The following is a 23,367-nucleotide window of genomic DNA, read 5'->3' on the forward strand; positions in this document are numbered from 1 at the left end:
TCAGGCAACGGGCTCTGCTTTGCCAGACAGAGGCAGCACAACAACAGAAGCTGCTTCCCTCTTGTCTGCACCCTGCCTGACACTGGCAGTTAAGCAGCCTTGAGAGCAGTAACGGTGCAGCTGCAGGAACACCCCCTGTGAGAGCAGAGCTCCCCCCACCCAGACCCTGCCCCAGTACCTGATCTCCAGCGCCAGGTCCAGGAAAGGGTCAGAGGTCTCCCAGATGCTCCTGCACACTGAGAATTCACTGCAAATGCAAGAGCAATAAGCACACCCTGGCACAACACCTGCACCCAACACCACCCCAGCACAGCACAGGCAGCTCCCGTGTTCCCGCTCTCCAGCTTTGGGCTCTGGGATGTCGGCACCAGGATTCACAGCGTGCAATTCCACTGCGTGCTGGGACAGCAAGCGCTGCTACATAACTGCCAACATGGGTTCTTCAGCTGGTGGCAAAGAGTTGCGGCCCACAGCCAACAGCATTTTCCATCACCACAACACACGCCACAACCCACAGGAACCACAAGACTGACCAGCTGCAGCTCTGGAGAAGTTACACACACTCAGCAGTTCTCCCAAAAGATTTTTGCTGCAAGGCTCTCAGGGAAACCGCTGCCCTGAGAGTCACAGGCCCAGGACCTGGCAGGCAGCGCTCACCACGGGAGCACAGGGATCTGCCAAAGATCTGGTGAACCAGCATGGTGGCCTGGGTCTGGTGATCCAACCTGGAGACAGCAGCACCAGAGCTCACACTGCCCCTCCGCACTGGCCACCCTTGTGAGCCACCACTGTGTCCCCAGGATCCAAACCTATCCCAGTGGCAGCTCTTCTCTCCCTTCCCCTCAGGAGCATCTTGCCAACATTTATCCAGCACTTGCAGTGGCCACTAACCAGGCCTGGAGCTGTCAGGAGAAAGGACTCCCTGGAGCTCACCCAGCTCTAAACTCAGCCCCGACCTGCTGCTGCCTCGGCAGCCGGCACTGCGAGCAGCGCAGAGATGGAGCAGTTGGCAAAGAGCTTTGCAAGGCAGAGCCCTCTGGGGCACAGCACTGAGGGGGACCCACTTTCCCTCTGCATGACTGAGCATCAGCCAAGAAAGCAGCAAGCTAAATTTCACAGGAACAGAAAATTAACATGTAAACGCTCATTTGTTCCCAGGTTGTACCTGTGGGATCGCCCCGAGGCTCACGGACACACTCAAGTGCAGCAGTCAAGTAGCGGCTGCCTACAGGGACGGCTGGAATCGAGCAGAAAGGAAAAGTGTGTCCATTTCACATTGTGATCTACCTTGTCCTCAGCGACCTGCAGCGCCTGGACGGGGGTCAGGAAACCACATGGGACCCAGACGCATGCTGAAATTGCCAAAGCTGCAGAGGGGCTGCAGACCCCTTGACTTGGACCTGGTAGCTTTCAAACTACTGTGTCCAGGCCACATGCAACACCCCTCAAGGACCAGATGGACAAACACGGGGCCTCTCAGGGCCTTCTGACCAGGAGACCTCTCACACACACAAAAGGAAACCCACACTAACGTGGGAGCATGGAGCACCAGGGCAAAAAATGATCATCCGTGTTTCTCATAAATCAGAGCCTGCTGGCTACTGCAAGGCTCAACTATTGCAAGGAAACGTTAACAAATAATAAACCAAATGTTAACAAAGGCAAAAGGCCAGTAATCAATGAAGACTGAACACTTACCCCTGCGATTCCCCCCAGGCTCAGGAACAGGATTACACCAAGAGGCTTGATCAGCATGGACTGCAGGAACCAAACAGGGAGTCAAACACAGGTGGGGAGCTTCCATAGCATGTTGTGATCTCCTTCTTCCTCAGTCACCTGCTGTGATGGGAGAGGGTGAGGTAATGACACAAGACACATACAAAGGTGTATGTTCCCACAGCTAGAAACAGAACACGGGTGACCTTTTTGCTGAGACCTAGCAGGTTTTCAGGTAAATTGAATATTCATGACTGGTCTGTGTATTTCAACCAAGGTGCAAAACGCTTTTGGAAAGCCTCTGAGATGATCTTGGGTACAATCACACACGAATAACCTATTAAAATGCGAGTGTTAATTCCCTCAAGCAGACGGACAGTGACAACTTACCTCCGGGACAGCCCAAGGCTCCTAACCAGGATCCAGCTGAGAAGCTCGATCAACTCTGCCAATGCCATGTCCTGGAGTCAAGCACAGATCAGAGAGGTTTCCAGGCTCACAGAGCAATACTCCTGCATTTCAGGTAAAAGAGGACATAAACAAGAGAGAAAAAACAAAACACAACACAACATATTTAAGACAACAGTGCCCATATATTGCAGAAAAATAGCCGTATTTGGGGAAAAAACTGGCAAAATGGCAAAATATTCCAAATATTTGGGGGCTACACTGGTCAATAAAGGCAAAAGAATCTGAGTATTTGGGCAAAAAGTGGCCCAAAGAGGAAAAACATCCACACTTGGGTGCAAAGCTGTCGGCAAACATGAAAACATCCCATATTTGGGATCACAGTGCCTATATCAGGGGAAAAAATGGGCAAAAGCACCTGAGTATATCGGGTAAAGAGAGCCAGAAAAAACAAAGCACCACTAGATTTGAGCAAAACTGGGCAAAGAGGGGTATAACATCCCCAGGTTCAGGGTGAAACTGGACCAAAGAGTCAAAGTATGCTCAGATTGTGGTAAAAAATGGCCAAAAATGGCCCAAACACACCCAGATTTGGGTATAAATGAAACTGGAAAGCCAAAGAACTCCCAGATATAGGCAGAAACGATCCCAAAGGGCACAAATGTGCCCAAGTTTAGCTCAAAAGTGGCCCAAAGAGCCAAAGCAATCCCAGCTTTGATTTTAAACAGGCCCAAAGGCTCAAAGCGCACCCTGGGATGGGTCCGTGTGGCATGATGCTGGGGGGCAGGGAGGGCCCCACAGGGACTCAGTGCTGGTTTCTGCCCCTGTGCCAGCACTCCCAGCCCCTGCTTGCCCAGAACTTGCCCCTGAAGCAGCCGCAGCCCCTCTCCCCTCCCTGCGCGCTGTCTGCCCCCTGCCCACACCCTGGTGCTGCCTGGCTCGCCCTGCCCGGCCCAGCCCGGCTGCTCTCCCGGCCCCAGCCCCAGCCCTGGCCCCACTGCTGCCCTGCTGAGCTGCTTGGGGCCGGGTGCTGCCCCTGCCCGCCCACCTGCTCCCTGCGTTCAGTTGGAGCAGCCTGCGTGTCCCGGGCTGGCAGGGACACCAGGAGGAGGAGGAGGGTGAGGACCATGGCCACCACGCTCACACCATGATGCTGCTGCTGCCAAGACACAGCACAGCACGTCACCGTGGGGCTCTGACACCATAGTCACATTGGAATCACCAAATCTGCACACTACTGCTCGTCCTTGTGCTTCACGAGCATGGAAGGAACAGAAGTGGAGAAGGGTGCACCTATTTTGGGAGGCAGCGCTGCCTACGGGAGTGCACAGGCTCTCACTTCTTGCTTCCCAGAAATCAATCAATCAATCAATCAATCAACCAATCAATACCAAAAGCTCCACGAGAAACCCTGCACAGAGGTGGAGAAGGGTGGAGGAAATGGTGAGGAAGAAGCAGAGAGGGACAGAGAGAGAAGAGATGAAGAGGAAGAAGGACACAGTAGGAAAGAGGAGGGAGCAGGGAGGGACTGGAGCACAAATCAGGATGAAATGGCCCCAAGGGCCCAGCACTCACCACAGTTCCTGCTCTCTGCACTGCCAGGCAAGTTGTGGAGTTCAGGCACTTCTGTCTGCCTGTCTTTTCCTCCCCTCCTATTCTGTAGCTCCAGTCGTTTGTCCATCCTGCACCTAAGAGAACACATCGGTGTTTGACAGCGCTTACAGCACGAGGCTTCCCAGACGCACAGCACACACACACACACTATACGGCCGTACAGTAATTGTCCTCACTTACACAGACCCTGCGGTGCACGTTGTGATCTGCTCTGCTGAGGCTGCTCACAGGGACTCTTCCTCACCCAGAGGGGCAGCTGTCTCTGGTGCAGCTGCAGCAGCAGCTGTGGGGATCCCCTGCACTTCACCCTCCAGCTGCTTCCCCTTCTCCTGCTCTCTCCAGCAAGTGCCCCCTGCCCCCTCCCCCGCCCAGGAGAACAAGGCCAGAGCAGCCCACACACACCTGGCCCAGAGGCAGCAACAACATCTCCAGGGCCCCAGAGGGAGGAAAAAGGGCCCCAGGGCTGGGCCGGGCGCTGCTCGGCCTCGGGCAGCTCCACGGGCGCCATGGCAAAACTCACCCTGGCCGCCTGCAGAGCAACTGCCTGCTCAGCCTGGGCTGCGCCACCATTGGTCGGGAGGGCTGTCAGTCTCCTCCCCTGAGCTGATCCTGCAGCTGATAGGCTGCCTGGGCAGAGACTCTGTCCTGCTTTGGGGCTCACCCTGCCCTGAGGTGATACTCTCTCTGATTGGCTGCCTGAGGGGTTACTCCCTCCACAGTGTCCGCCTTCCCTGAGCCGCTGTTTTCTCTGACTGGCTGTCTGGGATTTCCCACTTGCTCCCCCCACCAAATGATTGGTCAGAACATTTCTCAATCATCTCTGTGCTGCACTCCCACCTGGTGTGATTGGTCCACACACTTCAGGGCAGTTGTTGCCAGGCAGCGAGCTCCACCTGAAAAAGAAGCTGTGGTCCCTGACCAAAGGCCATGGGTGATGAAAGACACGTTGGGACCCTAAACATGAGGATTTGGCCCCAAGAGGGAGGCTCTCGGCACTCAGAAGGATGGGCAAATGCTACAGATGGCGCTTTGGGCCCTGCACACGAGGGCACCCTCTTGGCTCCCACCCGAGCTGGGTTTGGTGCCCGTGACCCCAGGTTCCAGCTCTGCTGTGGTTTCTGACCTCATGGGCCCTCTTGTCCTGCCAAACTTCTGCTGCCAAACCCTGCTGTAGGAAACAATCACCTTGCCAATAGAACAGGCCGGGGCAGGATCTCTCAGCAAAGCGTATTTTATAAACGATTTTGCAAGACCAGGTGTTCTACCCAAAGACAGGCACAGGGAATAGGACAAAAAGCCCCCGCTTACACATCCACCGATCCCAGCTGCACATTCCCTCCCCTGCTCCCCATCGGTTGGTACTGCAGGGTTTACAGACTCCCCAGGGCTTGCCTCAGTTTACCTGTCTCATTCATCTAATTCTAACAACCCTCTCACCTTATTGATTTATTTAAAAGCTGGATTCCTGGCTCTTTGGTTACCCTTCCCCCTAGATTAACTTTTTAAATACAGTAATCAGTTTGGATTCCGGGATTATTTCAAACGGACTCTGTTTTCACATTAAGGATTTGTGGGCTGATGTCTCTGAGTCCTTCCCCTGCTGGGGTCAGGTGCCAGATCAGTTCTAAAACAACATTCCCCCTTGCAATGGCTCCTTACATCTCCACATTGAAACAGAAGAGAGGGCAAGATGGGCACACACAACACACAGCTCCCAAAACCCATCCCAGAGACTTCTCAGAATGGGGATTTCTCCAATTGCCTCAAAACCCACGGAGGAGCAAACAACCCATAAATGACACACCCGAGGCCAACAAGAGTTTGTTTTTAATGGTGGCTTTGGCTTTTCTGCCCACTGGTGCCCAGTGAGTGTTTCTGAGCAGCGATCCCAGCCGTGGCACGCAGGTTGCAGCTCTTCCTCCAGGGGCCTGTGGGCAGGCGGGCCAGCCGGCAGAGCTGCCCCTGGCTCTGGAAGGGCTCTCTGAGCTCTTCCTGCCAGAGGCAGCACTGGCTGCTGGTGCCCTTGGGGCAGCTTGGTCCCTGCTGGGGCAGCTTTGCTGCTTCCTGGACTCTTCCTCCTCCTCTTCCTCCTCCCCAGCATGACAGCCGTCAGATGCTGTGTCCTCCCTCATCCAGGCTGCAATCTGCCCCCGTCACCACCAACCGTCTTCCTCATCTGCATCTCCAGGGCACTGAAGCCGTCCTGCCCCTCCTCCTCCTCTGTTCTGAGGGGTCACAGTCCGTGATCTCCACAAACTGCCTGCGGAGATCATAGCTGCGCTGCGGGGATCTGCTCCGCTCCCTCTGCCTAAGCTGGATGTGCTCCCGAGCAGCTTTGCGTGTGGAACGACACCGGGAGCTGCCGCTGGAAGGCCCTGGAGCTGCATCATCCCTTAGGGCTCGGTCACACCGTGGAGGACTTGTTCTCCAGCTCCGTGTCCTCCTTGCTGGGCGAAGCTGGTCTGTGATCTCCAGAAACCGGCTGCGGAGATCATAGTCCCGCCGTGGGGATCTGCTGCGATCTCTCCGCCTTGGCCGAGTTTGCTCCTGAGCAGCTCTGGGGGCAGGAACAGAATGGGAGCTGCTGCTGGAGGGCACTGGAGGTGCTGGTGCAGGCTGGGAGCTGCTGCTGGAGGGCACTGGAGGTGCTGGTGCAGGCTGGGAGCTGCCATTGGAGGGTCGTGGAGCTGCCTTGTCCCTGTGAGCGCGGTCACAGCTCAGGGGACTGGTTCTCCCCCTCCTCCCGTCTGGGTGTTCATAGTCCGCGGTGTCCACGACCCAACTGCGAAAATCGTTGCCCCAGTGCGGGGATCTGCTCCTGGGCCTCTCCCTGGCACCGTTGTCCTGGCCGTGGGCAGAAGGGCTGAATCCCCGCTCCTCTTTGCTGCTGTCCTCTCGTGCAGAGTGGAGCACACGCTCGCGGGGGTGACAGCACAGCCTGAGACAGCCGTGGAAGAAGCGACGCAAGCAGGAGCCCAGGGAGGAGCTGCTGTTGATCCTCCCTGGCCAGATGGGGTACAGCCAGCCCACAGATGCCTCCTGGGAACCTGCCCGGCTTTGCTGGCTGGTGCTGGCTGGTGCGGGGGAGCTGCTGTCCTCTGGAGAGTCCTCCATGCCCCCCGCCATGTCCTGCAAAGAGAGCTGTGAGAAGCTCCTGCCCTTTTCTCCTGACAGGACCCACCAGTGTGAAACCCCCAGAAGCTGTCAGGGGACAGTTAAGGGCCTCCCAAAGGCTCCTGGAGGCTGCAGAGGGGCCAAGGAGGACAAATGGGATGGATCCAGGTGGGATGCTGGGAGAGGGAGCTGTGCTGCAACTGTGCAGAAAGCTGCCGTGTGGCAGGGAAAAGAGAGCGCTGCCAAGATCCCCAAAAAAACCCGCCGTCCCTCTGGTGCGCTGACCACCTCCCCACAGCCACCTTAGTCCTACGGGGCAGATGCTGCTGTCCCACAGAGCCCACCTGCTTGCTACCGGCCACCCGCTGACTGAGGAGGGAACGGGCTTCTGATGGTGCTGGTGAGGAAGAAGCCTTTTGTCCAATTTCCAAATCGGAGCACCTGGGGAAAAAAGGAGGGATCTCTGTTGAGGGCTGTTCTTGCAGCCTCCTCTGGGTTCCGGCATTTTCTTGGAACAGTTTATGTGACAGAGAGAAGATGCAACTGAGACCCCTAATGGGAAATTTGGTTGGGCTGAAGGATGCAGGTGGTAATTGTCTGCTATGACAGAAACACTCAGGAGGACGAGAAGAAAAATAACAAAGCCAGGAAAAGGAAATGTGTTCTGAACACAGTTTAAAACTTGTGATTACCTGATGTAAAACAGTAAATAGGCTTGCTGCCTGAGGACTCTGTCACTGTTGCAAAGATCCACAGACTTGTCGTTCATCTGGTACCACAGTCCATCACTGGCCTGCAAAGAAAACGTCGATATCTGGAGATGAATGGCACGGCTTCTGAACAAAACACAGGCCAAAAACTGCCGAACCAGGAGTGTTCAAAACATATGCATTCCAGCCCCTGAGGAAACCTTCTCCCCTCAAATTCTTGGCTGTCAGGAACACGGCAGGCAAGTCAGTTTTCCCCGGGATACATTTTTCCTTTGTTCAGAAGGAAGTCGCTTTTCACCTTTATGTAGCAGAAGTAGTGTCCTGCGCGGCAGCTGTCACCTCCGTGCACCAGGACGGCGTATAAGGAGTAGAGGAGCGGTTCTCCGGCTGCCTGAGACATGTACGGGCGAAGATCCAGGTACTGGGGATACTCCACAACCTACGGAGAGACCAGGAGGGCTCAGCAATGATCCTGGAAAGCTTCAGGACACAGCAATATGTCACGAGTTGGGTGGCAGGAAACTCATCCGGACCAAAGCAGCTCTGTGGGAGCAGAGGACACACTTGTCTTCCCACGGGAACTGTCCCCAGAAGGGAACGCGAAAATCTCAACATGAGCAGCTTGCGACAGAGCGTCCGGCTTTGGGAAACCCGCTCCAGGAAGAGAACGTTGCACTCCAGTTGTGCACACACCTTGCTGATCTTGTCGCCGGTGAAAGCTTCAAACCTCTTCAGACACACCGTGAGAACCTTGGGCGCGCGATGGACTGTGAACCTCTTGGAGGCGGCAGTCATCTTGTCACACCTTGAAAGCCAGGACAGAGACAAGGGCTGAAACACACTTTTTTTTCCCCCAAAGGCCAGACAGCCTTTCCTGTCTCACACATCCTTGTGCTCTTTTGAGGCTATTCAGTACCATAACGCCATGTTTAAAAAACCTGCATCTCATTACTACGCCTTAATCCAATGTTAAAAGCTGACTTGTGCTCAATGACACCTTCGCACAGGATCTAGTATGAGTACATCATCAATAATAGCCTTACTTGCTACATTTAAAGCAGTTTTCACCATCCAGGTGCTCAGGTTTCACAAAGTCTTCCAGAGCTGCGGTGACAGATGCGGCTGCCTGGAGGGGTGAGAAGGGAGAGCCCTGAGCTCTGGGAAATTCCCACGCCCAAACACTTACGAGGAGTTTACGCAAAAAAAAACAGCTCGGTGAGGCTGAGGAGACCCACGGTGAACCCGCAAGCAGTGCCCGGGAGGCAGAAAGAGGGTGTGATGCTGAACATTTCTCCTTCATTTCCCAGGGATTCCCGGGGTTCTCCAGAGCCACCTCTTTGTGGCACCGCACAGTTCAGCTCCGATGGGTATGGGTGTCCCCAGTGATGGAAACAACACCCCCATGAGCCTGGGAGCCAGACGGGTGTTGAGGGAGGGCAAGGGAAGAAGGAGGAGGGTACGTCACAGTGCAGAGAGGGGCACGTGTGCCTGTCCAGCTGAAACCAGCAGCGACAGGGAGACCACTGCCGTGGCCCCTGCAGAACACAGTCCGTTCCACCTCCCGCCCACCACCAACCTCTCTTGTCAGATGCATTTGTAAGCCAGCTGTGTGGAATCTGGAAAGCTACAGGGGCCTTGGGACATCTTGAAGCACAATTACAAACTCTCTTACTTTGATATCCAGAGGAACATCCAGGAAGGCCTCGTAGGAATTGGAAACCGCTTGGCAGCTCCAGCATGTGACTGGAAGGCAAATGGAAATGCTCAGTGACAGGGGAAGTCGACGGACCGTGCCGGGTTACGCTCTTCACACCCACTGCGCCAATCACGCCATCGTCTGTTATCACAGGCAGACAGGAGGGCACAGACGATTCCAAGGAGAGCAATAGCTGTGGAAAAGTACCTCTGGATCTCAGAAAGCCCCCAAAGATCTGATGGACGACGGTAGTTGCTTGAGAGGAGATGTCCAAGCTGCAAACCAATGGGAAGGCAGAGTTATCTCCTCCAAGAGTGTGGCTTTGCCTGAAAGCCCTGGCCATAGTTTTCCTTGAGGGGAGGACATCAAGGACTCCAAAGGGCTTGGGAACACTGGAAACACAATTTGCTTGCGCTTACTCGCTGTTTCCGCTCAGACAAGCTCTCTGCATGGCATCCACGGTGCAGCGTAAGAACTCGTGGGCGTCCTCCTGCCTGCCATGCTGGAAATTTTCTCCTATTTCTAAGAAAGAAGAAGTTACTAGTTCTCTCCTACAAGAACGGCATCAGTCATGTCACAGCACCTGCACTGACTCACCTGTGAGAGCATCGACGACAACCCAAGGCTCGATGGCACTGTCTGAGGAATGCAGCACCTGTTGAACGTGCACTTCCATGCTGCACATCATGCAGAAGCCTTCCTGGCCACCTGGGGAGGGAGGGAAGCTCCTCAGGTTTGCAAAATATCCACAGCCATGGGAAACCTAATGGGGGTCTTGCAGTTCTAAGAATTCTCCATTCCTCCCAAGGTGCCCAAGTCCCAACAAGCCCGGGACATTTTAGTGCACAGAAAACTTTCTTCAGAGGGATGCTGAACTGACGGAAACTTTCTGTGCAATAAGCAAAGGAGTTTAACTTGCAGGAATAGGGACCAAGAGCCTGCGATAGATAGAGGTGCCTTTCTGAAGATGAACACATCCAGATAGAAGAAGCTGCTTCTAGGCTTGAGTGTTCAGAGAACACCAACTCAGGGAGCTGACAAAGAAGGGCCACCTTTCTCCTAGATCAGCATCCAGATTCTGGGAGCCCCTGGGCCCTGCTCAACAGATGTACAAGGAATGTTCCCAAAAGTACTGACAGGCCCGGCTGTGCTCCCCAGAGAGCAGGTGGTTGGCCAGAGGCGGGGTGTAGGTCAGGCACTGCAGGACGGAGTTGAGGAAGCACGTGTTGCCCAGGTTGTGCAGTCCCGCTCCAGCTCTCTGGCTGTGCTGCCAGGCCATGCAAATCTTCTCTGGGGGAAAGAGGATCCTCTGCGGCGGAGCCATTCCCTCAGCAACGACTGCCAAGAAACCACATTGGAAGAGAGATGAGTCCACGTTCTTGCACAGAAGCATATTTAAAAGTTGAGTTCTGTACAGGAGCACCCAGGAAAACAAGCTCTAACCTCCCACACAGAAACACTGGGGGAAGCCTAACACTGCTCTGGAAAGTTCCTGGTCAAGGAAAATATCGTGTTCCCCTGCTCACTTGGCCAAAAGTGCAACAAATCCACACTCTGACTTCTGTGCCCTGAGCAACCTTCCTTTCCCTCTGGAGTCTTGACCTGGATCAACCCCCGGCACAGCCTCCCCGTGCGTGTCAGGGCTGGAGGGTGCCCGGCAGACAGGCTGCGATGCTGGAGCCAGGCAGGACACCGAAAGGCGCAGTGCAGCGCGTGAGGAACTCGCTTCAGACGGGCAGGAAAGGTCCCCGTCCCACAGCACGGTGCCTCTTGCCCGCCCAGCTGCCTCTCGCTGCCCGTGCCCTGGAGCAGGAGCTGGGTCCCCTCTGCCCGCAGAGGCTGTGCTGGGGCCGGCTCCCAGCTCGGAGTAGCCCTGGGCTTCAAGCAGCATCATGGCCAACACCTGTGGAACCCCCTGCCAGCGTGCAGGGAAACGTGACCCTGGTGTTGAGCAGGGAGCGCTCGCTGGCCCCCACCCTGCCCAGACAATCAGGGCCCCTCACTCACCCATCTCCAGGTTCTGGGCCATGCACAGCTCCTGGGGCTCTGCTGGAGAGCTGTTCTCCTGGGGAGCCCTGTCCTCCTCCAGGGCCACCATGGGGCAGCTGAGGTGTTTGTCTGCCATCGCGTGGGTTTGGAGAAAGAAGTATAGGTGAGGAATGGGGAAGATTTGGTGAAATGCCACGAGTCTGCCAAGGGCAGCCGGGAAAGACCTGGGCTGCGCTTGGGGAGTCCTCAGCACAAGTCTGCCAGGGGCAGAGGGGAGTCTGCCAGGGGCAGGTAAAGTGAGGGTATGGTTGGACTCGATGATCTTAAAGGTTCGCTTCCAACCAAAAAGATTGTCTAGTTCTCAAACTCAATGAGAGACGTGGGCTACGCTCGGGGGCTCTCGCCAGCTCCGTGCTCACACCCTGTCTCGTCACCGTCCTGCCGGACAGTGTGGGCTGGGGCTGCAGCTGCGCTGAGCACATGCAGGGCAGTGGGTGTCACTTTGTGAAGTCACAAAGGGCCCCACTGTGACCCTGTGCCTGGGGAGCGAGGGGCAGCATGTCCCATTGGGAGGCACAGGCCAGTTCAGCCCTGGGCACTTGGGCGCTCTCAGGTGTCTCCTGGTCCCCCTTGGCCCTCATGTCCCCTCGGGACTGCCCTGTTGCCCTGTGTTATGTTCCAGAGCCCCGTGTTCACCTGCTGGCTGATCTGAACAGCAGGGAAGCTGCTCCTTTAGTGGGTTTGTAGAGATTTCTAGGGGATTCCAAGGGTGGGCAGCAGAGGGGATGGGCTTTGTGTGCTGTCTCACAGCTTACAGAAGCTCTCAGTGGCTTGAGGATAACCTGACCATGTAACCAAGTGACAAACTGTTGGAGAGGGCAGAGCACAAAAGGAGGAATCCAGGTGGTGGGGGGTGAAAAAGGTGGAAAGGCTGAGGTACTAAATGCCTTCTTCGCCTCAGTCTTTAACAGTGAGAACAGTTGTGCTCCAGGTACCCAGCCCCTTGAAGCAGAAGACAGACATGGGGAGCAGAGTGAAGCCCCAGTGATCCACAGGGAAATGGTTGACAACCTGCTACACCACTTGGAAACCCACAAGTCTGTGGGGCCAGATGGGATACACCCAAGGGTTCTGAGGGAACTGGTGGAGGGGATCACTGAGCCACTTTCCATTATTTACATGCGGGAGGACAAGAGACACAGAGAATATCACTTCTTTCCCTTATTAAATTCATCAGTGGCCACACAGTGTCTTTGTTTCTCGTTTAACTGTTCCTGCAGTAGTAACAGCTCATTATGGGGCCCTTGAATTGCTGCTGTCCTTGCAGACCAGATGAACTAACTTCTGCCACCCTGCCTGGCAGTTCACTCCATCCGTGTCACAGCTCTGTGTGCAACACTGACAGCTCCAGCTCACCCAGTCAGGTCCCTGGCTGAGGACATTGCCTCACATCTGGGCTGGACCACCCCAGCTGTGGCACCAGCCCAGCTCTGACCTGCCATAAGGAAACCGGGTACCAAGTGTCCAAGAGCCCATGTGTGCAAAGGCTTTGCTTCAGAGCACAGACATGACATGGACAAATATTGCTAAATATCATGGCTGCGCCGCGGTGGGGGGGGATCTGCTCCGCTCCCTCTGCCTCAGCTGGGTGCGGAACGACACCAGGAGCTGCCGCTGGAAGGCCCTGGAGGGCACTGGAGGTGCTGGTGCAGGCTGGGAGCTGCCATTGGAGGGTCGTGGAGCTGCCTTGTCTCTGTGAGTGTGGTCACAGCTCAGGGGACTGGTTCTCCCGCTCCTCCCATCTGAGTGTTCGTAGTCCGCGGTGTCCACGACCCAGCTGCAGAAATCGTTGCCCCAGTGAATGGATCTGCTCCTGGGCCTCTCCCTGGCACTGTTGTCCTGGCCGTGGGCAGAAGGGCTGAATCCCCACTCCTCTTTGCTGCCGTCCTCTCCTGCAGTGTGTAGCACGCGGTCACGGGGGTGACAGCGCAGCGGGCACGCAGCTTTCCTTCTGGATACCAGCCTTATGCAGCCACGGAAGAAGCAGTGCAAGCAGGAGCCCAGGCAGGAGGTGATGTTCAGCCTTCCTGGCCAGATGGAGTATGGCAGGCCCGCAGCTGCCTCCTGTGCACCTGCCCGGCTTTGCTGGCTGGTGCTGGTTGGTGTGGAGGAGCTGCTGTCCTTCAAAGAGTTCTCCATGCACCCTGCCATGTCCTGCAAAGAGACCTCTGAAAAGGTCCTGCCCTCTCCTCCTGACAGGACCATAACAGTGGGGAAACTCCAGAAGCTGTAAGGGCCCCCCAAAAACTCTCCTGGAGGCTGCAATGGGGCCAAGGAGGACAAATGGGATGGATCCAGGTGGATGCTGGGAGAGGGAGCCGTGCTGCAACTGTGCAGAAAGCTGTAGAGAGATGGAAAAGAAAGCACTGCCAAGATTCCTGAAAGAAACCTGCTGTCCATCTGTGTCCTGACCCACCTACCTGGGGTTACCTTAGTTCTATGAGGCAAACCCTGTGGTGCTACAGAACTCACCTGCTTGCTGCCGGCCACCCAATGACCGAGGAAGGAACTGACAGATGATGGCACCAGTGACCTAGAAACCCTTTCTCCACTTTTCAAATCAGAGCACCTGGAGAAAAAAAGAGTGACCTTAGTTTAGGGTTGTCCTTGCAGTTTCCTCTGGGCTTCAGTCATTTTCTTGGAACAGTTTGAACAAGAGAGACAAGATGTAACCACGACTGCAAATGGGAAATTGTATTGGGGTCTTCCAACCAGATCTTCCCCCTACAACCTCCATTTCATAGAATCGTCAGATGGTGCAGGTAGGAAGGGACCTTTAAGACCATCTAGTTCCATCGCCCCTGCCTTGGGCAGCGATACCTTCAACTAGACCATGTTGATCAAAGCCCCATCCAGTCTGGCCTTGAACACTTCCAGTGAGGGGCCATCCCCATTCACAGCTTCCTGAGCAACCTCTTCAAGTGTCTCACCACCCTCACAGTGAAGAATTTCTTCCTAATATGTAATTGAAATCAGTCCTCCTTTGGTTTAAAACATTAGCCAGCTTCAGCTAGCAGACAAGTAGCAGCTTACAGCAGGGCAGCAGTCTAAAGCCCAACAAGGAAAGACAAATAGGGATGTGGGGTAGTTCAGGTTTGACAGCACTGAATGATGCAGGTGTTACTTGTCTGCTGTGACAGAAAGAGAAACACTCAGGAGGATGAGAAGAAAAATAGCATAACCATGAAAAGGAAACATATTCCAAAAACATCTAAATACTTGTAATTACCTGACATAAAACAGTAAATAGGCTTGCTGTCTGAGAACTGTGTCGAACCATTTGCAGTTGTGGTTACATCTTGTCTCTCTTGTGAAACTGTTCCAAGAAAATGACTGAAGCCCAGAGGAGACTGCAAGGACAACCCTAAACTGAGGTCACTCTTTTTTTCTCCAGGTGCTCTGATTTGAGAAGTGGAGAAAGGGTTTCTAGGTCACTGGTGCCACCATCTGTGTCGATTTCATGAAGAGCCGCAGACCCATCGCCCATCTCATACCACAGTCCATCACTGGCCTGTGAAGAAAAATGTCAACATCTCCAGATGAACTGCATGGTTTCTCTACAAAAATACAGGCCAAAAACTGCAGAACCAAGAGTATGTTGAAACATATCCAATTCAGCCCATAGGGAGACCTTCTTCCCCAAGACCTTGGCTGCCAGTAACACTGCCATGAAAGTTTATTTTCCCCAGGATGCTTTTTGCCCTTGTTAGGAAGCAAGTTGCTCTTTACCTCTGGGTAGCAGAAATAGTGTCCTTCATGGCAGCTGACACCGCTGTGCACCAGGACAGCGTATAAAGAGTAGAGCACAAGTTCTCCGGCTGTCTGACACATGTATGGGCGAAGATCCAGGTACTCAGGATACTCCACAACCTATGGAGAGACCAAGAGGGCTCAGAATGGATCCTGAAATATTTCATGAAACAGCCTTCCAAGTCCAAGGGCCAGAAGCGTATAATTACATCTTTGGGTCTCATGAACACTTGGTTTTCCCTAAAGCAACATGTCGTGGTTTGGGTGGTAGGAAAGTGCTATCAGCCAAAGATGCTCTGCTGGAGGAGAGGACAGGCTCGTCTTCCTACACGAACTATTCCCAGAAGGGAACATGAAAAGCTCAACATGTACAGCTTGCAGAGGGGCATACTGCTTTGGGACATTTGCTGCAGGTAGAGAAATATGCACTCCACTTGCATACACACCTGGCTGATCTCACCGGTGAAGTCTCCAGACCTCTTCAGACAGACCGTAAGAACCTTGGGTGCATGATGGATTGTGAACCTCCTGGAGGCAGCAACCTTCTTGTTACACCTTGAAACCAAGCACAGAACCAAGTGCTGAAATGCACCATTTTTTCCTCCCATAAAGCCAGACGAATGTGCACGTCTCACACATCATTACGCTGGTTTAAGGTTATTCAGTACCAAAAGGCCATATTAAATATGCTGCATCTCATTGTGCACTAAACTGATGTGAAAAGATGACTTCTGCTCTATGACATGCAGCACCTTCATGCAGGATCTAGTCTTAATATGTCATTAATAATCGTCTTACTTGCTACATTTAAGGCAGTTGTTGCCATCCAGGAGCTCAGGTTTCACAAAGTCCTCCAGAGCTGTGGTGACAGATGCAGCTGCCTGGAGGAGTTAGAAAGGAGAGAAATGAACTTGGAGAAACATCTTTGCCCAAATACTTACTAGGAGTTTACACAAAAACCCAGGTAGCTGATGCTGAGGAGACCCACTGTGAACCCACAAGCAGCGTCCATACAGAGGGCATTACGCTGAACATTCCCCTCATTGCCAAGGAATTCCTGGGGCTCTCAACAGCTCCCTCTCTGTGGCACCACACAGTTCAGCTCCTGATGGCGTGCAGGGTTGTCAGCAATGGAAACAACACACCTCATCAGCCTGGGAGCCAGATGGGTGTTGTGGGAGGGCAAGGGAAGAAGGAGGAAAATATGTAATGGAGGCAGAGAGGGTCATGCATGCCTGTCCAGCTTAAAGCCGGCACCGACAGGGAGACCACTGGCACAGCCTCCCCAGAAGGACACAGTCCATTTGACTTCCCACCCACCACCAAGCTCTCTTGTGTTCACAGTGTCAGTTTTTAAGCCAACTGCACGGATTCTGGAAAGCTACAGGGGCCTTGGGATGTCTTGAAGCACAATTACAAACCCTCTTACTTTGATATCCAAAGGAACATCCAGGAAGACCTCATAGGAATCAGAAACAGCTTGGCAGCTCATGCACGAGACTGGAAGGCAAATAGAAATGTTCAGCGATCAGGGAAGTTGATTATGCTGGTTTACACTTCTCATATATACTATGCCAATCACACTATCAGCTGATTATCACAGGCAGACAGAAGGGCACAGACAATTCCAAGGAGAGCAATAGTCATGGGAAAGTACCTCTGGATCTCAGAAAGCCCCCAAATATTGGATGGATGATGGTAGTTGACTGAGAAGAGATGTCCATGCTGGAAACAAATGGGAAGGCAGAGAGTTATCTCCTCCAAGACTTTGGCTTGTCTGAAAGCCCTGGGCCCAGGTTTTCCATTACGGGAGTACATCGAGGAGTCCAAAGGGCTCAGGAACACTCAAAAGGTGATTTGATTGTGCTTACACACTGTTTCCACTCAGACAATCTCTCTGCACGGCATCCACAGTGCAGCGTAAAAACTCGTGGGCGTCCTTCTGCCTGCCATCCTGGAAATGTTCCCCTATTTCTAAAAAAGAAGTAGTTAATAGTTCACTCCTACAAGAATGGAAGAAAACATATCAAAGTACCTGAAATGGCTTACGTGTGAGAACACTGACGACTGCCCAAGGCTCAATGGCACTGGCTGAGGAATGCAGGACCTCGTAAACATTCGCTTCCATTCTGCACATCATGCAGAAGCCTTCCCGGATGCCGGAAGAGAGAGGGAGAGAAGCAAGCTTCTCGGGTTTGCAAAATATCCACAGCAAAGGGAAACCTAACGGAGATCTTGAAGTTATAAGAACAGACTCCACTCCTCTTCTCCCAAGGTGCTGACGTCCCAACAGCCCTGGGATATCTTAGTGCATGGAAAATGTTCTTCAGAGGGATGCTGAACTGACCAAAGTTTTCTGTACAATAAACAAAGAGAATTTAACTTACAAGAAGAGGGACTGAGACCTGGGGATAGAAAGAAGTACAACAAGCAGCTTCTAGGCTTGCGTGTTCAAACAACAGCCCTGCGGGGGCTGACAAAGAAGGGCTGCTTTTCTCCTAGATCAATTCCAGATACTGGGAGCCCTTGGGAACTGCCCAACAGATTTACAAGGAAATGTTCACAGAAATACTGACAGGCCCGGCTGTGCTCCCCAGAGAGCAGGTGGTTGGCCAGAGTGGGGGTGTAGGTCAGGCACTGCAGGACAGAGTTGAGGAAGCACGTGTTGCCCAGGTTGTGCAGTCCCGCTCCAGCTCTCTGGCTGTGCTGCCAGGCCATGCAAATCTTCTCTGGGGGAAAGAGGATCCTCTGCGGTGGAGCCATTCCCTCAGCATCGACTGCAAAGAAACCACATTTGAAAAGAAATAGCGTTGTTGCATGAAAGCACATTTTAAAAGTCAAGTTTTCTACAGGAGTACCCAGGACAACCAGCCCGAACCTCCAACAGAGATACAGTGGGGCAAGCCTAACACTGCCATTGAAATTTGATGGCCAAGGAACAGTTCTGAAAAAGTGTGTTCCCCTGCTTACTTTGCCTCAAGTCCAACAAACCCACATTCATTTCTGTGCCCCAGACAACCTTCCTTTCCCTCTAGAGTCTTGAATTGCATTAGCAGGTCAAGTCTTCCCTTTTCGTGATTGTAAGTTGATGAAAACAACCAAGTACCTGGCACAGAAGGCAACCCTACTGATGTCGGACCTTTCTGTGAGCAATGACGTCTTTAAAATCTTGTACAGAGTGGCAGGGAGTGACAAAACACATTTTCCCGTGTCTAATTGAGAACACCTTGCTAAGTCTGGCTGCGCTCAGGAATTGCCCCAGAATTCACTCTAGGTTGTCAGCACATCACTGTTCAGGAATCGAGCACCAGCCACGTCCGTTGACTTTGGGGATTCACAAAGTCCGAGGCTGCTGCTGCAGCTGCTACTCACAGAAGTCATTCTCCATTGTGGCCATCGCTCCTCTCAGGAACACAGGGCTCTGGATGACAAAGGATGTCAGGATGTGCTCCAGAAAGAGAAGATGAGCGTCAGTCCCGTCACCTGATTCCAAATAAAGAATTGTACCTCAACAAAATGATTAAAAAATACCCAAATTGAAACCCACAGAACAGCACCTGCCACCAAGAGTGTTTCAGTGGCAGTTTTAACTGCTGCAGAGCTGCAAGGCTGATGACCTTCCCATGACTGTCACAGGGCCCCAGTTCACCGCAGTTTCAAAGGCCTTTTGAAAGTCTCCAACGCACGTTACCTTCTCTGAAGAGGACCTGCTCCTGATCCGTTGCTGCTCCTGCCCCATCAGCATGTAGATATGGGTGGGCTCCTCACAGGGGTCTGCTGTCACCTGTGGGGAGGAGGGGACGGTCACCCAGCGTGGCAGCGGCATGGGCAAAAGGGGTGGGGGTGAGGGGTTGGCGTACGTCATCGATGCCACGGGAGAGGGCCTGGCAGTGGCAGGTGTGGCAAACAGAGTCACGGAGAAAGAAGAGGGTCCTGCCGTAACCCAGGAGGAAGGGGTGCTGCTGGGCAGGCAGCAGCTTGCGGTGGCCGTGAGCAAAGGGAGATGAGATGGAGGCCACCAGCGCTGGCTGCTGACAGGGGCCCAGGCCCTGGAGGTTCAGCCCCTTGGTGTCTGGACGGGGAAGCAGAGACGTTGTCATGGGCTGGGGACAAAGTGCCACCACCCTCCCCTCCCTTGGGCAGCGGCAGGAGATGATGAGCAGGAGCTGTGGGGAGGCGGGGAGAGCGTCAGCCCTGGGACCCCCTGCTCTGAGGGGAGACCCCAGCCCCGCCATCCCCCCCGCTCAACTCACCATCTCAGGGCAGACGTGTGATGGCGGCCACGTCCTCCCCTCCTCACCGTCCTCCAGGCGCTGTGGGGTCGCTTGGGCTGCGGGAGGGGATGTGGGTGAGGTGATGGTGGGCAGCCCCACGGCAAACACGGCCCCCGCCATCCTCGCCCACCCACCCCGTCCTCCACCTCAGCGTCACGTCCTGGTCACTGTCGGTCACGTGCCGGCAGCGATGGCGGTGAGAAGCCCAGTGGCCCATGGCGGCTGTGTGGTGGCACAGCCCAGGGGCACTGACTCTGTGAGGCGGTGGCTCTCACAGAGACGGGGGGTTCAAAACATGGGCAAGGGGAGTGGAGCTGGGGGAGGGCTGAAGAGGGGAGGCGGGGCCAGGGCCGGGGGCTGCTCAGCCCCGGGGCAGCCCCACGGGTGCCATGTCCAAGCTCAGCCCGGCCAACAGCAGAGCCACCGCCTTCTCACATCCACCTTTGCCAGCACAGGGCACAGGGCGGCCAGTCTGCTCCCTGAGGTGACGCTGCCCCGCATTGGTCCCCTGGGCTGTCACTCTGCCCTGCTTTGGGCCGCCCTTCCCTGAGGCGATCCCGGCTCTGATTGGCCCCCAGCTGGTCACGTTCCTGCGCTGCAGGGCCTGCCCTTCACCTGAGGTGCTGACCTCTGATTGGCTGCCGGGGCTGTCACTCTGCCCGACAACTTGCCCCTCATGTCACGGCCTCAGCAGAGGAGGATGCGATGGCGGGAGGTGCCAAATTCATCTTCAGTGTGCAAGGGTTTTCTCCTGGTCTTGTGCTGACCATTCACACTGGGATGTGCATAATCAGCCTGTGTTATCATCCTTTCAGCAGCTGCTTCTTTGGCAGAAATGGCTTCAGAATCTGATGGAGTAAATAGATTCTCCATCTCTTGGCTCAAGTTGGAAGGAACCTCCCTGGATTCTCCACACGCAAACAGAGCTTCCATCACTGCGGTTCCCATCAGAAGATTTCTGAGGTCCAGGGGCACTGCACAAGATAAAAACACATTTTTCACTTGAAACAGTCCATCTAAAAGATGAACATCAGGAGTAAATGCCCTGAAGAAAAAATTGGTGGCTACTGGAAAACTCTGAGTCACGTTCCCTTTAGAAACTCAGTTCCCAGAGAAGGTGTTTGTTTGGTTTTTTATCCTCTTGGTTCTGCAAGTATTGCACTAAAAAGCTGCACCCAGCGCGTCTGTCTGATGTGCTGCTCTGAATCACATCAATAGTCAAAACCGCCGTATTTGCTCCCCTCCCAACTAGAGCAAAGTAAACACCTGCATTTCACTCTCTTTCCCAAAGAGCCGATCGTAGGAAGTTACATTCACATCCTAGGATGGAAAAAAAGAGAAAGAGGAATAGGAAAAGCATTCCAGACAATGGGAAAAAAAAAAAATGGAAAAACATTCTATAAGGAAACAAAAATTTTCCAAGAGGCATCCACCTGTCTTTCATATCAGAAATACGCTCAGTGCCAACGTTTGCAACACGAGGTGTACAATGTGGCATTCTCTGTACTGGTTTAAATCTGTTACATAGTATTACGAGATAAAAAAACAATGCTAAACTTGTATGAAACCTCGTTTTCATCAGAGTGCACTCACTTCACCTTATTTCCTCTGACAAGCTGTTCAACTGGCCATATGTGAGAGATCCCATGCACTTGGGGGCGGTTATCCAGCCCGAGATACCATTCTCACGAGTCTGGGCTATAACTTTTCACAGTTATGAGAAACATAGTTCAAAGTAATCTGTCCAAGGCCCTTTATATATTATTATGTTAGTATTATGTCTTTGACCGTCCAGATGGTCATGTTAGTATTGATCTTCCTTTATCATCCAGGTGGCTGGAACCGCACATCTTGCTTGCCCACATTTTACTTTCCAACATGGGTCCTCAAGACATTATCTTAGAATCTCTCACATATGGCCAGTTGAACAGCTTGTCAGAGGAAACAAGGTGAAGTGGGTGCACTGTGATGAAAACAAGGTTTCATACAAGTTTAGCATTGTTTTACTTATCTCGTAATACTATGTAACAGATTTAAAGCAGTACAGAGAATGCCACATTGTACACCTCGCGTTGCAAACGTTGGCACTGAGCGTATTTCTGATCTCCTAATCCTATGCGTAACCCTAACACCTACCTCAAACTCCTAACCCTAACACCTACCTCAAACTCCTAACCTGAAGCCTAAGCATAACCCAAACTCCTAAGCCTAACCCTAATCCAAACTCTTAATGCTAAGCCTAACCCTAACCCTCACACAAACTCCTAACTATAAGCCTAACCCGAACTCCTAACACTAACCCAAACCCCTAACACCTACCTCAATCTCCTAACCCTAAGCCTAACTCTAACCCAGCCTCCTAACCCTAAGCCTAACCCTAACCCAAACTCCAAACCCTAAGCCTAACCCATACCCAAACTCCGAACCCTAAGCCTAAGTCTAACCCAAACTCCTAACCCTAACCCTCACACAAACTCCTAACCCTAAGCCTAAGCCTAACCCTGAGCCTACCCCAGACTCCCATCCCTGAGCCTACCCCAGACTCCCAACCATGAGCCTGAGCCTAACCCAAACTCCCAACCCTGAGCCTAACGCTAACACCTAACCCTGAGCCTAACCCTAACACCTAAGCCAAACTCCTAACCCTGAGCCTAACCCTAACATCTAAGACAAACCCCTAACCCTGAGCCTAACCCTAACATCTAAGCCAAACCCCTAACCCTAAGCCTAACCCAAACTCCTAAGCCTAACCCAAACTCCTAAGCCTAACCCAAACTCCTAAGCCTAACCCAAACTCCTAAGCCTAAGCCTAATCCTAACACCTAACCCTGAGCCTAACCCTAACACCTAAGCCAAACTCCTAACCCTGAGCCTAACCCTAACACCTAAGCCAAACTCCTAACCCTGAGCCTAACCCTAACACCTAAGCCAAACTCCTAACCCTGAGCCTAACCCTAACACCTAAGCCAAACTCCTAACCCTAAGCCTAACCCAAACTCCCAAGCCTAAGCCTAACCCTGACCCACAGTCCTAACCCTTAGCTTAACCCAAAGTCCTAACCCTTAGCCTAACCCAAAGACCTAAACCTAACCCTTAGCCTAACCCAAAGATCTAACCCTAACCCTTATCCTAACTCAATATCCTAACCCAAATGCCTAACTCCAACGCCTAACCCCAACACCTAACTTTAAACCAAACTCCTTACCCTACCCCTAACAACTACCCCTAACAGCTACCCCTAACAGCTACCCCTAACAGCTACCCCTAACAGCTACCCCTAACAGCTACCCCTAACAGCTACCCCTAACACCTACCCCTAACACAATCTCCTAACCCTAACCCTAACACAATCTCCTAACCCTAACCCTTAGCCCTAACCCTTAGCCCTAACCCTATCCCAAACTCCCAAGCCTAAAACCTATCCCAAACTCCCAAGCCTAAGCCTAACCCTAACTATAATAGTGCTAACCTTAACCATATTCCTACCGTTTCACCCTAAACCTGAAGTCTAACCTCTTACACAAACATTATTCCCTAACCCCTACCCTTAATCCTTACTGCTAACACTAACCCTACTACTAACCCTTACCACTAACCACATCCCTACCCATGAACCCTAAATCTAATCGTAATCAAATCCTAATAATAACCCTAACCCTACCCCTAACACCTATCCCTCAATCTAAACCTCTAATATTACTCCAATCACTTACTGTAATCCTAAAGCAAGGCTAAATCTAAGACCAATCTCTAACCCTAACTCTAACCCCAACTCTAAACCTAAGGCTCAGCCCTCTTACTCTAATCAGAAATCTATGCCTAAACCGAAAACCAAACTATGCCTCACCCAAAAGCCCTAACCTTAATTCTAACCCTAATCCTAATCAAATCCTGACCTTACCACTAGCTCTAACCCTAAACCGAACTCTAAACGTAACCCTAACCCTAGCCCTACCTCCTAAAACCAACCCTTAACCCCAACCACTTCCACTGACACTACTCTCTGTTCCTAACACTAATCAAATCCTAACCCTAA

The 23,367-nt window shown here is 53.0% G+C and overlaps 1 protein-coding gene and 1 long non-coding RNA gene across 2 annotated transcripts; both read right to left on the reverse strand.

The window, feature by feature from the left end:
- Nucleotides 1-1,163: 1,163 nt before the first annotated feature.
- Nucleotides 1,164-3,808, reverse strand: LOC136110733 (uncharacterized). Its single transcript, XR_010652669.2, has 4 exons — nt 3,700-3,808; nt 2,107-2,228; nt 1,699-1,839; nt 1,164-1,237 (listed from the first exon to the last, which is right to left on the reverse strand). It is a non-coding gene; the product is annotated as an uncharacterized lncRNA (long non-coding RNA).
- Nucleotides 3,809-6,131: 2,323 nt separating this feature from the next.
- LOC139829600 (ubiquitin carboxyl-terminal hydrolase 17-like protein 6) lies at nt 6,132-11,287 on the reverse strand. The gene is made up of 13 exons (XM_071817920.1): nt 11,266-11,287; nt 10,396-10,596; nt 9,856-9,966; nt 9,678-9,780; nt 9,466-9,533; nt 9,235-9,305; nt 8,606-8,688; nt 8,256-8,367; nt 7,861-8,001; nt 7,545-7,645; nt 7,197-7,293; nt 6,576-6,867; nt 6,132-6,295 (listed from the first exon to the last, which is right to left on the reverse strand). Exons 1-13 carry the CDS (start codon nt 11,285-11,287, stop codon nt 6,132-6,134), a joined length of 1,566 nt encoding a protein of 521 aa, XP_071674021.1.
- Nucleotides 11,288-23,367: the final 12,080 nt, after the last annotated feature.

The sequence above is a fragment of the Patagioenas fasciata genome, chromosome 21, assembly GCF_037038585.1.
Source record: "Patagioenas fasciata isolate bPatFas1 chromosome 21, bPatFas1.hap1, whole genome shotgun sequence".
Lineage (NCBI taxonomy): Eukaryota > Metazoa > Chordata > Aves > Columbiformes > Columbidae > Patagioenas > Patagioenas fasciata.

Bases quoted from the DNA above. Each gene is read 5' to 3' on its own strand.
- LOC139829600 (XM_071817920.1), bottom strand. From the start codon at position 11,287: ATGGCCCAGAACCTGGAGATGG. The intron at 9,967-10,395 runs GTCAGTACTTTT...CTCCCTCCCCAG, and splicing joins TGGGGAGCACAGCCGGGCCT to GTGGCCAGGAAGGCTTCTGC. The intron at 8,002-8,255 runs GTGTGTGCACAA...GTCTCTCCGTAG, and splicing joins CCGGCGACAAGATCAGCAAG to GTTGTGGAGTATCCCCAGTA.